We start from the raw sequence: 14,768 nt of genomic DNA, 5'->3' as shown, positions 1-14,768 counted from the left end.
CACACACACAATGCTTTCACAGGTTGTGGGGTTGTATGAGGGAAGAGGAACAACTCAGGCATTGAGTAAGATGTGAGAAAAGTTATAACACAGCCGGTTTTCTGAGCGCACACATCCGAAGCACACGGACAGAAAGCGGCTGTCACAGCATGTGAGTACTGAAATAAGTTCTCTTTCACACACAAGTTTACGTTAAAAACACACACGACTTACAAAAACAGTGGGTTATGTCTGTGAAGGTAAACAGCTGGAAAATAAATCGCATGTTTATTTTAGATCTGTGTAGCAGCAGCAATATACATTAAATAAATCATTAAATCCACTGCTCTTTCGCCTCCTCTGAGGCTGGGACTGTAAACAGTGTTCTGTGCTCGTCTGTGCAGCCAAAGACAGAACAGTTAGCATGTTTTGCTCAAACTAAAGCCATGGCATTAGAGCTGGTACACCGTTGTCGCTTGCGAAATCAAAATAACGGCGCCGTGGGTGGAAACGTACAGATTAAGGGGCGGTAATATTATAATGAGATCCCTTTGCAACGTCACTAGGGGATCGAAATCAGACACGCTTGCAGAAAAAGGCTTACCAACTTTTTCACGTTTCCTTGTTTGGTAGATACACCGGGGACCTGATTATAGCACTTAAAACCTGGAAAAGTCAGATGTTCATAATATGTCACCTTTAACATTTTACCAGCAGAAATTTCCTACTTGCTGTAAAACAGTGCGAAATCAGACACGCTTGCAGAAAAAGGCTTACCAACTTTTTCACGTTTCCTTGTTTGGTAGATACACCGGGGACCTGATTATAGCACTTAAAACCTGGAAAAGTCAGATGTTCATAATATGTCACCTTTAACATTTTACCAGCAGAAATTTCCTACTTGCTGTAAAACAGTGCAGCCTCCGTAAATGTCCACCAGAGGACACGCTCTGCTGATGTGAGATGACATGGCTAGCACAGGCTAGCATGAGTTTTGTGGGGCATCTTTGTGAGGAATTCCCTATGTAGTCACATGACCTACATGCAGACCCCTGAGTGCTGGTCTGTGAGAGGGAATCCCGGTGTGGAGGCGGTGTCCACAACATGTACAAATATTGTGCATGTTTTCTCGTCTCTGTGGTTGCTATGTAGTCAAGAGACTGCCACGTGTTTGGTGCCTTTATGTAACTCTTTTTTTTCCTTCTTAAAATACGAAATGTCTCATAGTTCGCATAGAGAGACTATGTGAACACATTTAGACGCTTGGTAAGAGGCTTATGGAAAATTACATGCCATTATGTCCTAAGGGAATATTGTTATGCCGACACAGTGTCTAAAACATGTAGCTACTTTTTCTGTTCAGTAGGGCCTATACTATTTTAATAGGCAATATGCACACTTTTTTCATATACTTTAAGCACCCGGTTTTGTTTAAAGAAAATTGTTAGTAGTTTCGATATAAAAAACTGCAGATGATTATAATGATTTATGTTTACTTGCTCAATTTATGAGGTGGATCTCAAATGCCTGTATGTTCACATAGCCTCAGTCACCGCACACGTAGACAAACTTGCAGGGTTCAGGATTGAAACCAGCCCTGAAGAAATGTCCAAATAGGGGGATGTTAACGTTTTCTATAAAGAGATGGCGTCAAATCCTGAACTTGGACTTTAGGAAACTTAACGGACCAGAGGAAAAGATATTAATAACCCCTTCAAGACCATCCCACCACATTCTTCAACACTGAGTCACAATGTAAACCAGCAAGCAATGAAGCAATGAGTGGATTGCCTCTGTTTCTAATTTGTGTTTCTTTCCACAAAGAAATTTAGGAAAGAAACAGGGAGATACCCTTCCTCTCTTTCTTCACAAACCCGAAGGGTCTCACACACACACACACACACACACACACACAATGCTCTCACAGGTTGTGGGGTTGTATGAGAGAAGAGGAACAAGAACAACCAAGGCATTGTGTAAGATGTGAGAAAAGTTATAACAGCCTCTGGAATGATGAAGAGCTGGAAAGTATAAGCGAAGAGAGGAACGGGTGGTTGTGCTGGAAGATGGAAAACGGTGGTATGGGGTTTTGGCAGGGAGATCTGTGACTCACTGTTTATCTGGCCTGTCACTGAGCAACTGTACAGCATATGTGTGCACAAGACTGCAGCTTTTCTGCCTGCTAGTGCCTCCTTTCCCAAAAATTCAAGATTCGTAAAAGGCTCTTTCCATTGAAAGGATACCAAGTCTTTGAAACTTTCAAAAGTCTGTTTTTTTTAATCAGTGAGTGAAAGGAGAAAATATGAAATGTCAACCCAGGGATGTAAAATTAAATATTATATAAGGTGTTTTAAATTTCTATTTGTTTTGAGTGAGGATTGCATTACCCTGTTAGAGAAATTTGATATTTGATTTGTGGAATTTTGTTATTTTCTAGCAATAAACATTACATAAACACATACATTAAATAAAATAATAATAATGAAAATGAAATAAAAACAAACTTAGTACGGGCTAGCTAGAAAATGTTGGTTTATACAGTTTGTTCTTTTTTTCTTCTTCAACATTTTACATATCAGTGTTATGTTTTTACAGTGCAGTTCTTTTTTGTAAAAAATGTCTTTTCAAACCAAAAAGGTACAGTCAAAGGGTCTTTATTCAGCTCAATATATTTACTGTGAAAACACTGGATAACTGAAGCAGTCAGTGGAACTGTTTACAGTAGTCAGTAAGAAATCTCCACTTTTTTGCTTTAACATGTATGACATTGATTTTATATATATATATATATATATATATATATTGTATGTATATATATATATTGTGACATTCGTTCATAGTATGCACAGAGCTCGTTCTATAAAAAAGACAAAAAACAAAACTGATCACATATAAAGCATATCTCATTTTTGATTTTAAAAGCAAATACAGCAACATGCTAGTAAACTGATTAAATGTTCCAAAAACTAATCTCAAAAAAGGTTTTCACTTGCCTCCTTGGGTCTGCTGTCAAAGGAGTTTCAGAGTTTTAAGTGCTTGTCTTGACTTCACAGTCTGATTTAGCTGACTACATTAAAAGCCACATGGAAAATAGTGTAAAGTCAAATCTATAGATTTCTACAGTGATGAAAATACTGTAAATGTCTGTTATCTACAAGGGTTTTTTTTTTTTTGCTATCCCTTAGTTCGGGAGCCATTATAAGTTCTATGAACTGAGTTGTGTGTAGCATTTCTGGATGTGATGTCATATGATTTTACCGTCAACAAAAGAATGGCGACAGATGCAACATTCCTTCCAAATGACTGGGACCAGTCTTTGGTTTATCACAACACTCTTTGGCTTCCAGCTGAGAATCTTTGAATTGTTGCATTTGAACCAAGAATACAAAGTAAGACATTACTTGTGTGTTACAAAATGACCAGAGTACAAAATGGCACAAAAATACAGTGAACGGAGATGCACTGCAGCTGCTGTGGAGCTGGACAACACGCAGGAAGTGCAGACAAGGATCAGTGGAAGCCACGTGGGCGAATTGTCTAAGCATCAGAGCCTTTTTGTCGGCGTTTGGATGGAGGTACGAGACGGGCAGGCAGCTCAGGGGGAAGCCCGTGACCCTCCAGTTTCACTTCAATCAGGTGGCTGGCCAGGGCAAACTCCTCGTCATCCAGCATGCCGTCGTGATCCACATCCGAGAGCTTCCAGATGCGGCCCAACACGGAGTTTGGCAGCCGTGTGCTCACCATCCAATCTTTGGCTTTGGTGCCACTTAGTTTGCCTTCGTTCGGCGCTAGGTTGTAGAAGATCTCATCATACTTGGGCTTGTCCTTTGTCACCACCCATTCCTCATCTTCTTCACCCAATTCACCATTTTCATCCATGGTCTCTCCAAAGGGGTCACCTTCCACAAAGGGTCCGGCTCGGGTTCCCAAGAAAGCCCCACCTTGGACTCCAGGTTGGACCCCAGCCTCTATTTCTTCCTGCCTAAGAAGGGGCATGAGTTTGGAAATATTGGTAGACAACAACTCATCCAGCATAGCCATCAGGTTGGGCTTCAGGGCTTTGAACTTGGTGAAGTCATGAGCCATTAGCTGCTCCTAGGAAAGTCAAGAAAGTCTCTTTCAAGCAACAGAAATGATATTTTACCCTCAAAACAAGGACCAGGTGGTTGGACTAACCTGCATTTTGGTACAATCAGGGAAGTCTCCAGGAGAGATATGATGCTGTAGCTGAATTTTGGAGAAGATGACCGGGAGCTGGTAGATCAGGTTCTTCTTTTTATTGTCCTTCCTGAAGACAGACGGCATCTCTTGCTTCAAGTAACTGATGATATGGGCATGTACCTGTGAGTGAAGCAAAGGTAGACCCTATTGACTATCATTGTATTGACACAAAACACTGATATATTATTCAAAATATATTTTTTTGTGTTCCACAGAAGAAAGCCATACAGGTTTGGAACAACATGCAGTAAGTAAATGATGACAAACCCTTGGATGAACCAAACCAAGTGTTTGCATTCAATCAGTTTTACCTTCTGACATCGTCAACAAAGCAGTGATTAATGATATTTTAACATACCCTCACAAGACGGGCCCTCTTGACCAAGTCATTAAGTTTGCGTAGGGCTGCGTTGCGTGGCAGATTCTGGATATCAGCAAACAGATCTTCCTCCTCCAACTCAAACAGCTTGCGGTTGTCGGACACCATAAGAGGTTCAGACCAGAAGGATCCGATGTACACTCTCAGAACCTCAGGAGTACCAAACACTTTCCCCAGAGACCACATTAAAGCTCCATACACCCGCATGAGCTGCTGGGTATCAACCATATCAGCCTTGTTCAACACAACACGGAGTTTGTCTTCATTGCCTTTGAGGGCCCCGATGGCCTCTGAGAATTCATCCGAGATCTCCAACTTGTGAGCATCAAAGAGAAGGATGATCCGGTCCACACGTTCAGCAAACCAGCGGAGAACTGCTGGAAAGTCATATCCTACAAAATGAGAGAAGAGGTAGAACGCAATCAATAAACTGAACAAAACAGACTAAACTCTTCAATAAAGAGTTTGTGGTGATCAAACCCACCAGCTCTGATTTGATTTGAAGCAAGAAAGTCTGAAAAAAAGGGTAAACTTAAATTCTACTTGAATTCTTTAATAAAGGAATGAACTGCAACAAGCATTGCAAATAACAAAATCAAATTACAACCAACAGTACAATATACATCTATTGGCTACAGTTATAAAATACAATACATTTGATGTTTCAAATACAAATATATAAGTAGTTTATGTATATGGGGAGAAGATTGTGTCATTCGGATTGTTTGGGAGTGGGCAGCAACTGTTCTTGTTTACATTTTAACATTGACTTCTCTGATTGGCGGGACTCTTTTCTCTTACACTATTGCTGTACAAGAGGGGTCTGCAGTTTTGCTTCTGGAGAGCTACTGTACTCCAGATTTCAACATCAACCCCAATCAAACATATCTGAGCTTGTTAATCATAGGTTACTTAGTAATTACAGACAGGTTTGTTGGAGCAGGGTTGTAGCTGAAGTCTGCAGGACGGTAGCTCTCCAGGAGGATGGTTGGAGAACCTTGAAGCTCATGGTAGGCTTGTCTTGAATATTTGTGCCAAGGTAGCCAACCCTACACCTGAAGGGCTACCTTCCTGCATACTCCACTTACAGCCCTGCTCCAACACAAATAATCCTGAACGCCTTAATTAGCTGGTTCAAGTTTTTCTGATTAGGGTTGAAGTAGAAAAGTTACCCGTGTTCTATGGATTGTAATTCTGGAACCCAGCTGCTGTGCTCTAATGAAACTATTTTCAAATTTTGAGACTCTAATAGCTCTTTAACAATCTTCTGGGTGAGTATGTTGTATGAACAATATATTCTTAAATAGTTAGGACAACAGTTGAATCCTACAGACCCTCCTACATCCCCCTAATACACGTAATGCCTTCACATTCCTTCCCTTTCCTCTCCCTTTCACACCTTAATGGCCCATTCTGTGCGTCACTTCAACTGCTGGAAAATATGTGAGGAAAAGCAGACATCGACCAGAGTGGTGCAACACTGATAAACTAAGATTACTCAACGATTTTCTCTGTGGGAGAGCCTAGAGACTGATCATCTGCTGTTTACTCTGAAACATGTCTCAGATCAGTATGATCATTTTTACGTACTCCAGTTAATACCTAATACCTCAAGGGGTCTTTATGGGGTTAATTCAGTTTTAACTCTTTAAACAGAAAGTATTTTACCGGTAGAAATAGTTTGAAAGGCATATTGTGGAGTATTATAGAGTTTTCACTGGGGACTAGGAGAAAAGGCTAATAATAAATGTTCAACACCGAGTTAAAGAGAAAGGGAAATGGATTGAAATTTGGCATAAATACTTCCAAACCCCTCTCCCCCTACTTTTCCAGTCGGCTTACCTCGACTCACTCTCTGTTTAGCACCGGAGAGGATGCCCGGGGTGTCAATGATGCTGATGCTCTCCAGAACCTGGTTGGGCATCTGAGCACACTGGAATCTGTCAGAGACAGAGATGAGGTTTAAACACATTTTGTATTGCATTCAGTGATCGAACCAAACTTTAACAAGTTAATCATTCCTCCTGGTTGAATGGGTAAGTGAAGTAAAGGCTTAATGTTGTAAGTGTTATAAGTGTCCAAAATTGTCTAAATACGCTTCAGAGGCACTGTATGTCTCATCATGCTATGCACAAAACAGCTGCGATTTGATTCCTTAAAAGGGCACAGCACAATTATCAAACATTCAGGAGCTCTTTAGTTAAAATCACTCTCCCCCTGAGAAAAAATGAAAAAACTGATCCATTACTCCTATCACAGCTGTTGTGTGTGATCTAAGAAGCAGACTTCTAGCGTCACTCCTCCCAGGCCGATCCATTGTGTGGAAGTGGTGCTTGAAACACACGGGGCTTCCTGAGGGAAAATGACCAGCGCTGCCAAAATCAAACAATACTTGCCACTAATGATCTGCGGCATAGAAAAACATGGTCTCTTCCTGCTTTAAACGAGTTTAACGAGTGGAATGCTTCCCTGGGCAGGAAGTAGGATAAAAGAAGTTCTCAAAACATGTTTGCAAAAATACACCCAAAGAGACCGGGGTAAAACTGGATCTGATAAAGACTCCCTGGCACTCAAAACAGCGCCTCCTCTGATGCTGACAGACAACTGCAAGCTAATTATGTTGAAACTCTCTTGGCAAGGTTAATGAGATGACTGAGGTATTCAGATGACCTGGACTTGAACTATAGGTTACTTTCCTCCCACTGTTTGACTACTGTTTGGTATTTTAATACCCAGCATTGCTCATCTCATTCACCAAATTAATATTGTTCATACAGAGGGTTAGAAATTTGTTCTAAATATTAGGGTCAATGCTCTTCTTTTTTTCTTTTCCAGATCTCTTAATTTAAAAAATGAAAATGCAATAGAAATGCAACTTGTACATGCAAAGACTTAAAGAAACCTTTTCTATGATGAGCTTGTTTTTATTTTCTGTATATTCTTGGAAGGGCATGAAGTAAAAATATCAGAGTGATATAATGAATAAAAATATAATATAATGATATAAAATAAATTATATGAATATAAATATATACATGTAAATATTTTCAAAATATATACTGTAAGTGTGTGTATTTATATATACATAATAAATATACATAGTACACACACATATATTATGTAAACAAAAACTTATTTTGGATGCGATTAATCGCGATTAATCGTTTGACAGCACTAATATATATATATATGCAGGTGCATCTCAATAAATTAGAATGTCGTGGAAAAGTTCATTTATTTCAGTAATTCAACTCAAACAAAATCGATTCAAGAATTTGAGTGAACTTCACAAGGAATGGACTGAGGCTGGGGTCAAGGCATCAAGAGCCACCACACACAGACGTGTCAAGGAATTTGGCTACAGTTGTCGTATTCCTCTTGTTAAGCCACTCCTGAACCACAGACAACGTCAGAGGCGTCTTACCTGGGCTAAGGAGAAGAAGAACTGGACTGTTGCCCAGTGGTCCAAAGTCCTCTTTTCAGATGAGAGCAAGTTTTGTATTTCATTTGGAAACCAAGGTCCTAGAGTCTGGAGGAAGGGTGGAGAAGCTCATAGCCCAAGTTGCTTGAAGTCCAGTGTTAAGTTTCCACAGTCTGTGATGATTTGGGGTGCAATGTCATCTGCTGGTGTTGGTCCATTGTGTTTTTTGAAAACCAACGTCACTGCACCCGTTTACCAAGAAATTTTGGAGCACTTCATGCTTCCTTCTGCTGACCAGCTTTTTGAAGATGCTGATTTCATTTTCCAGCAGGATTTGGCACCTGCCCACACTGCCAAAAGCACCAGAAGTTGGTTAAATGACCATGGTGTTGGTGTGCTTGACTGGCCAGCAAACTCACCAGACCTGAACCCTATAGAGAATCTATGGGGTATTGTCAAGAGGAAAATGAGAAACAAGAGACCAAAAAATGTAGATGAGCTGAAGGCCACTGTCAAAGAAACCTGGGCTTCCATACCACCTCAGCAGTGCCACAAACTGATCACCTCCATGTCACGCCGAATTGAGGCAGTAATTAAAGCAAAAGGAGCCCCTACCAAGTATTGAGTACATGTACAGTAAATTAACATACTTTCCAGAAGGCCAACAATTCACTAAAAATGTTTTTTTATTGGTCTTATGAAGTATTCTAATTTGTTGAGATAGTGAATTGGTGGGTTTTTGTTAAATGTGAGCCAAAATCATCACAATTAAAAGAACCAAAGACTTAAACTACTTCAGTCTGTGTGCATTGAATTTATTTAATACACGAGTTTCACAATTTGAGTTGAATTACTGAAACAAATGAACTTTTCCACAACATTCTAATTTATTGAGATGCACCTGTATATTAGAAAATAATGATTGACATGTTTACACTCAAATGTGTTCAAGGTGTAAGGAAAATATGTTATTACTTTTTAATTAGTTGTTACACATGAAAATAAATTGAGATCTGTTAAACTTTCTGATCATTTGTTCCATATCATTTCTGTTACATGAATGCTACCTGTCATAAAGCTAATAAGCATTCACACAACACACTTGCAACTGCATAGCAATAAGCTAAAAAAAAAAAACCTTGGCAACCTCATAGCAATGCTCTGGCAACCACCTACTACAATCTAGCATAATGTAAAGCACCATTCACATTATCTGCAGAAAATGCAAAAATCCTTTCTTCGTAAAATGTAAAACTCATAAATATTTGATTAAGTAAAGACAACTTTGAAACAAGGCCTTCTCTTTAAACTTTGGTGGACTCCTCTAAATAATCTCACATTGCAGTTCTGCTTTAGGCACATTAGCGCTCATTGCCCTCTCTTGTGACATCGCTCCCTTCCACAAGTTTTCCACAAATAAGGAAAGTCCCTCCTACCGTAGAAATTTGGCACGGACGCTTGAAATTCCGTAGAGCAAAAACTAACACACTGGTTCTCTGTTATCTTCCCTGCGTGCCCAGAGTAAGCAGATGGATCAGTCGACACATTCTTCCATACAACCCATCCTCATTTCTCATGTCATGTCGTACATAGCGGCTCAGTGTAACATCTGCCTGTATGACTCTATTCACCTGTTGAGGAAGGTGTTTCCGAAGGGGTTGAGCTTGCGGAAGGGTTTGTTAGCATCTACTATCAGGGCATTTCCAGGAATGATACCCTCCACGTCTCCGTGCATGATAGCGGTGAAGCAGTCGGTGGTGGGCTCCGGCCCTATACGACTCCCTGGGACATCCTGTTCCAGCAGATACCTGTGTTGACAGAACAAAGCCATGGTTACAGTGTTGACATGATAGTTTTTAATAACCTTGTGGTTTTTATTCTGTCATCTACTAGAACAAACAAAACACTGTGGAATAGTTTGGGTTAATTCAGCTATATCTTTCCATTCAGTAGACTAAATGACCTAAAACCAACTCTTGAATTTAATACTGGGTTCAAACCAATGTTATATACACCTAAATCACACCTAGTGAGCTCCCAAGATCCTATCCAGGGCCATAACCACACAGACATAATAGTTTTAGCTTCTGTCAAACATACTGTTACGTTAAAGTCCGTGTAAAGCAATATTTAATATGTGTTCTGAATTTGTCACACCACAGAAAAGTGTTAACCACCCAGACAAATTTGAATGATAAAAAAACAAACAAACAAGTAAATAAAATAAGTTGTCAAAATCTTGAAAAAATTAGCAGTATTCTCTGCTCTGAAACGATGGGGGCGTGTCCGCTGTCGGCGCTGAAACCACGCCCACTCGCGGGAAAACTGCCGCCTCAATCAACTGTCAAATACAGCTACAACCTGAATGGATGCTTCTTCTTCTTGCAGCACAACTGGATTTACACAGCCATACAACAGGTAATATGCATTTACAGCCTAGCTAGTAAACTGTAGTAGGCTGTAATAATTTATGGTAATATCAGTAACTCTCACGATTGAGCAGCGAACCACTGATGCTAATGCGCTCTAGTTATATTGTTAGGGTCATGCTCAGTGGCTCAAGTGCGTCATCGAGACATGATTTCAGACCCGCCCAAAAAATTCTGAACACAAAATGGTGGAAAACTTCTTAATGGTCTAACTACACAATTCAGTACTACATAGTTCACAGTCTTTGTAATGTGTTTTCAGCAATACATTTCTAACATCTATAATGTGTTTAGATTGCTTTTACACAGACTTTAAACCCCTTAAAAGCCCTAGACTCAGAAAAAGCACTAGTTTACTGACTTATGTAGGATCTTACTTGATGAAAGTAGTCTTTCCTGTGGAGTACTGCCCAACCACTAGCACCATGGGTTTGTTGTCAAAGTCGGCGTCCTCCAGACTCGGTGAGTGGAAGTCATGGAAGCTGTAGTACTGCTCCAGGGGCAGGAGTTTCTTTCGATAGAGTGACTTGAGGCCCTCTGTCACTGTCCTGATCACCTCAGGGGCCTTCTTGACATTCTTGCGTCCCCAGCGTGACATCTTCGACTTGCGGGAGTATTTAGAGTTTCCTTTGCAGTTAATTTATGGCTTTGTTTTGCACTGTTTACGTGTCCTCTGGGATGACTGTGAAGACTCTTCTCTTGCTTACAGTATTTATATAATGTACCCAAGTGTTCTGCTTCAAAGGTTTACAATAGTTAAGGGATGTTTGCTGGAGTTATAAAGCAAACTATAATATACGTTATATAACTTTTAACCCCTGGGTTTCTTCTGTTTTAGTAAATGAATTTTTTGCCTGAAAAACATAAAAAGGTAAACGGAAGGTTCAATGGTAAAAGGCTATATTGTATACTTATACTGTAAGCATTTTATTTCTTGGGTAACAGGCCTTGTTCCCATTAAAATGCTTAGCTTTTCCATTTATCTTCAAATAAAGAATCTAAAGACACGTTTTCAGCCTACAGGGAAAGTGGAGTGCATTGTCTATGCATGTCCCTGGAAAATGTTGGTGCTCATTTGGGAAACATTTAAACACACCCAAACTCTGAGTCCACAAACACACATTCATAACTTCTTTCCGTATATTGAAAAGAGTGAGCCATGTTTTCCAGCGGCGGCTTACAGTGGAAAGTTAAATGAGTGAAGGATTATGGTGTGTAAAGGGCTGAATACACAAGTGTATTCAGTAGTTTTTGTTGAATCCGGACAGGATTTTGCAGTAATTCCACTGAGCATTTGGCTCACCGTGGATTCGAAACACTCCCTACAAACGCATCATGCTTATCAAGAGGACTTATTCTGAATCAAAATGGAGTTCATGCAGAAGTAAATGCATGTTTCTCACGTCAAGGTTGTGCCAAATTTAGAGCCTCTGAAAAGACACTAGTTGTGTTGTAATAAAAGTTCAACTTTTGCACAGCTGCCTTGGCAAAAGCATGATGGTTGGGATTTGACTTTATGTAATAAGACTCACATGTTGCGCAGAAGACAGAAAATGCCTTGAGGCATCCTTCACAATTGCAACACAGTTGACTTCTTTTGGAGAAGCCTTGAGCTTCAGTTAATTTCCAGAAGTATTACAGAACCAGAACAGATGTGTGCCCATAATCGGAGGAAAGGCCAAAGACATTTGCTCCCTTGTTTAGACCTTTTCTTAGTTCATCGATGCATGTATCAACTGTTCTGAACTTTATTATGAAACTATATCTAATCAGAAAGGGATTTTAAAGTGCAACACACAAAGCAAAGGTACACTCCAAAAAGTTAAAGATTTGTCCTCTTACCTGGAGAATGCCGAGTCTAGGATTGAAGTACTTGAAGAGATGATGAACCTTAACTTTCTAACATCTATAATGTGTTTAGATTGCTTTTACACAGACTTTAAACCCCTTAAAAGCCCTAGACTCAGAAAAAGCACTAGTTTACTGACTTATGTAGGATCTTACTTGATGAAAGTAGTCTTTCCTGTGGAGTACTGCCCAACCACTAGCACCATGGGTTTGTTGTCAAAGTCGGCGTCCTCCAGACTCGGTGAGTGGAAGTCATGGAAGCTGTAGTACTGCTCCAGGGGCAGGAGTTTCTTTCGATAGAGTGACTTGAGGCCCTCTGTCACTGTCCTGATCACCTCAGGGGCCTTCTTGACATTCTTGCGTCCCCAGCGTGACATCTTCGACTTGCGGGAGTATTTAGAGTTTCCTTTGCAGTTAATTTATGGCTTTGTTTTGCACTGTTTACGTGTCCTCTGGGATGACTGTGAAGACTCTTCTCTTGCTTACAGTATTTATATAATGTACCCAAGTGTTCTGCTTCAAAGGTTTACAATAGTTAAGGGATGTTTGCTGGAGTTATAAAGCAAACTATAATATACGTTATATAACTTTTAACCCCTGGGTTTCTTCTGTTTTAGTAAATGAATTTTTTGCCTGAAAAACATAAAAAGGTAAACGGAAGGTTCAATGGTAAAAGGCTATATTGTATACTTATACTGTAAGCATTTTATTTCTTGGGTAACAGGCCTTGTTCCCATTAAAATGCTTAGCTTTTCCATTTATCTTCAAATAAAGAATCTAAAGACACGTTTTCAGCCTACAGGGAAAGTGGAGTGCATTGTCTATGCATGTCCCTGGAAAATGTTGGTGCTCATTTGGGAAACATTTAAACACACCCAAACTCTGAGTCCACAAACACACATTCATAACTTCTTTCCGTATATTGAAAAGAGTGAGCCATGTTTTCCAGCGGCGGCTTACAGTGGAAAGTTAAATGAGTGAAGGATTATGGTGTGTAAAGGGCTGAATACACAAGTGTATTCAGTAGTTTTTGTTGAATCCGGACAGGATTTTGCAGTAATTCCACTGAGCATTTGGCTCACCGTGGATTCGAAACACTCCCTACAAACGCATCATGCTTATCAAGAGGACTTATTCTGAATCAAAATGGAGTTCATGCAGAAGTAAATGCATGTTTCTCACGTCAAGGTTGTGCCAAATTTAGAGCCTCTGAAAAGACACTAGTTGTGTTGTAATAAAAGTTCAACTTTTGCACAGCTGCCTTGGCAAAAGCATGATGGTTGGGATTTGACTTTATGTAATAAGACTCACATGTTGCGCAGAAGACAGAAAATGCCTTGAGGCATCCTTCACAATTGCAACACAGTTGACTTCTTTTGGAGAAGCCTTGAGCTTCAGTTAATTTCCAGAAGTATTACAGAACCAGAACAGATGTGTGCCCATAATCGGAGGAAAGGCCAAAGACATTTGCTCCCTTGTTTAGACCTTTTCTTAGTTCATCGATGCATGTATCAACTGTTCTGAACTTTATTATGAAACTATATCTAATCAGAAAGGGATTTTAAAGTGCAACACACAAAGCAAAGTTACACTCCAAAAAGTTAAAGATTTGTCCTCTTACCTGGAGAATGCCGAGTCTAGGATTGAAGTACTTGAAGAGATAATGAACCTTAACCACTCTTTCTACAGCCCTGGAGGGGTTTCTACACGTGAAGATGTACCTTCGAAGAACAATCTTTGTCCAAGGCACCCAAGTAGCACCAAGTCAAACGTTTCAAGTCTCAGATTTGTCATGTATTTCAGATGAGAGGTCTTGATCTGATCTGCCTGTGCTTCTGACTCCTCCAGCAAAATCAGCTCTAAGGCATGCACACAAGTACTGCCTCTTTCCCTGCCTATGTTTCTCTCTGCACCTCTTCTTCAAACACTGCCTGACGCAGAAGCAGGGGAGAGCCCTGGACGGCGAGTGATGACAATGGGTTTAAACCAGGGTGGGGACAGGGAGTGAGGGGGCGCATCAACAAGCTACGGTGGAGTCATTCATTTACATAAAGTTCTGCCTGCAAACGTGAGGGTGTGGTGGTGCTTGTCTTTCAGCAGACACTGCACCATGGGGCAATGTATTCTATTGTGATTTCTTTGGCTTTTGTTTAATCGAAGAGATCTGTTTGCAGAGCAGATGTTCACATGACTCTTGATGCTGGCATGACAGACCACCTTTGAGAGACTTGGCAGATCATTGCGCTCCGTTGCGCCTCTCTGACTCAGACCCGATTAAGCAATGCCCCCTACTGGCCAGTAAGAACATTACATAATGAAGTCAAATGAAAAAATTGAAAAAACAAGAAAGTCAAATGGCAAACAGAAACAAGTGTGATTGTTTCATAAAAGAAGCAAGGTTTAATTTACAGTTTTACTAAATGTACAGTTTTTTAAAAAGTGTCATTATACACAATAAATACAATACAAAATTAATCTGTAGTACTATACT

The 14,768-nt window shown here is 40.1% G+C and overlaps 1 protein-coding gene across 2 annotated transcripts; it reads right to left on the bottom strand.

The window, feature by feature from the left end:
• Positions 1 to 3,129: 3,129 nt before the first annotated feature.
• Positions 3,130 to 14,282, bottom strand: LOC107554987 (EH domain-containing protein 2-like). Of its 2 annotated transcripts, XM_016237670.1 has the most exons (8): positions 13,947 to 14,282; positions 12,272 to 12,319; positions 10,807 to 11,283; positions 9,632 to 9,808; positions 6,422 to 6,519; positions 4,559 to 4,971; positions 4,156 to 4,320; positions 3,130 to 4,074 (listed from the first exon to the last, which is right to left on the bottom strand). In XM_016237670.1, exons 3-8 carry the CDS (start codon positions 11,025 to 11,027, stop codon positions 3,517 to 3,519), a joined length of 1,632 nt encoding a protein of 543 aa, XP_016093156.1. In that variant the 5' UTR covers positions 11,028 to 11,283; positions 12,272 to 12,319; positions 13,947 to 14,282; the 3' UTR covers positions 3,130 to 3,516. The 2 variants fall into 2 exon arrangements, with proteins under 2 accessions (XP_016093156.1, XP_016093157.1); XM_016237671.1 differs by lacking the exons at positions 10,807 to 11,283; positions 12,272 to 12,319 and adding an exon at positions 12,434 to 12,910 and having other exon boundaries at positions 13,899 to 14,282.
• Positions 14,283 to 14,768: the final 486 nt, after the last annotated feature.

Source organism: Sinocyclocheilus grahami, unplaced genomic scaffold (assembly GCF_001515645.1).
Source record: "Sinocyclocheilus grahami isolate Dianchi unplaced genomic scaffold, SAMN03320097.WGS_v1.1 scaffold521.1, whole genome shotgun sequence".
NCBI classification, from domain to species: Eukaryota; Metazoa; Chordata; class Actinopteri; order Cypriniformes; family Cyprinidae; genus Sinocyclocheilus; species Sinocyclocheilus grahami.
Note: the sequence above shows the minus strand (reverse complement) of the source record. Positions and strands in the feature narration are given on the sequence as shown.

Bases quoted from the DNA above. Each gene is read 5' to 3' on its own strand.
- LOC107554987 (XM_016237671.1), bottom strand. From the start codon at position 12,654: ATGTCACGCTGGGGACGCAAGAATGTCAAGAAGGCCCCTGAGGTGATC. The intron at 6,520-9,631 runs GTGAATAGAGTC...TGTCTCTGACAG, and splicing joins GGAAACACCTTCCTCAACAG to ATTCCAGTGTGCTCAGATGC. The intron at 4,075-4,155 runs GTTAGTCCAACC...TGACTTTCCTAG, and splicing joins CTGATTGTACCAAAATGCAG to GAGCAGCTAATGGCTCATGA.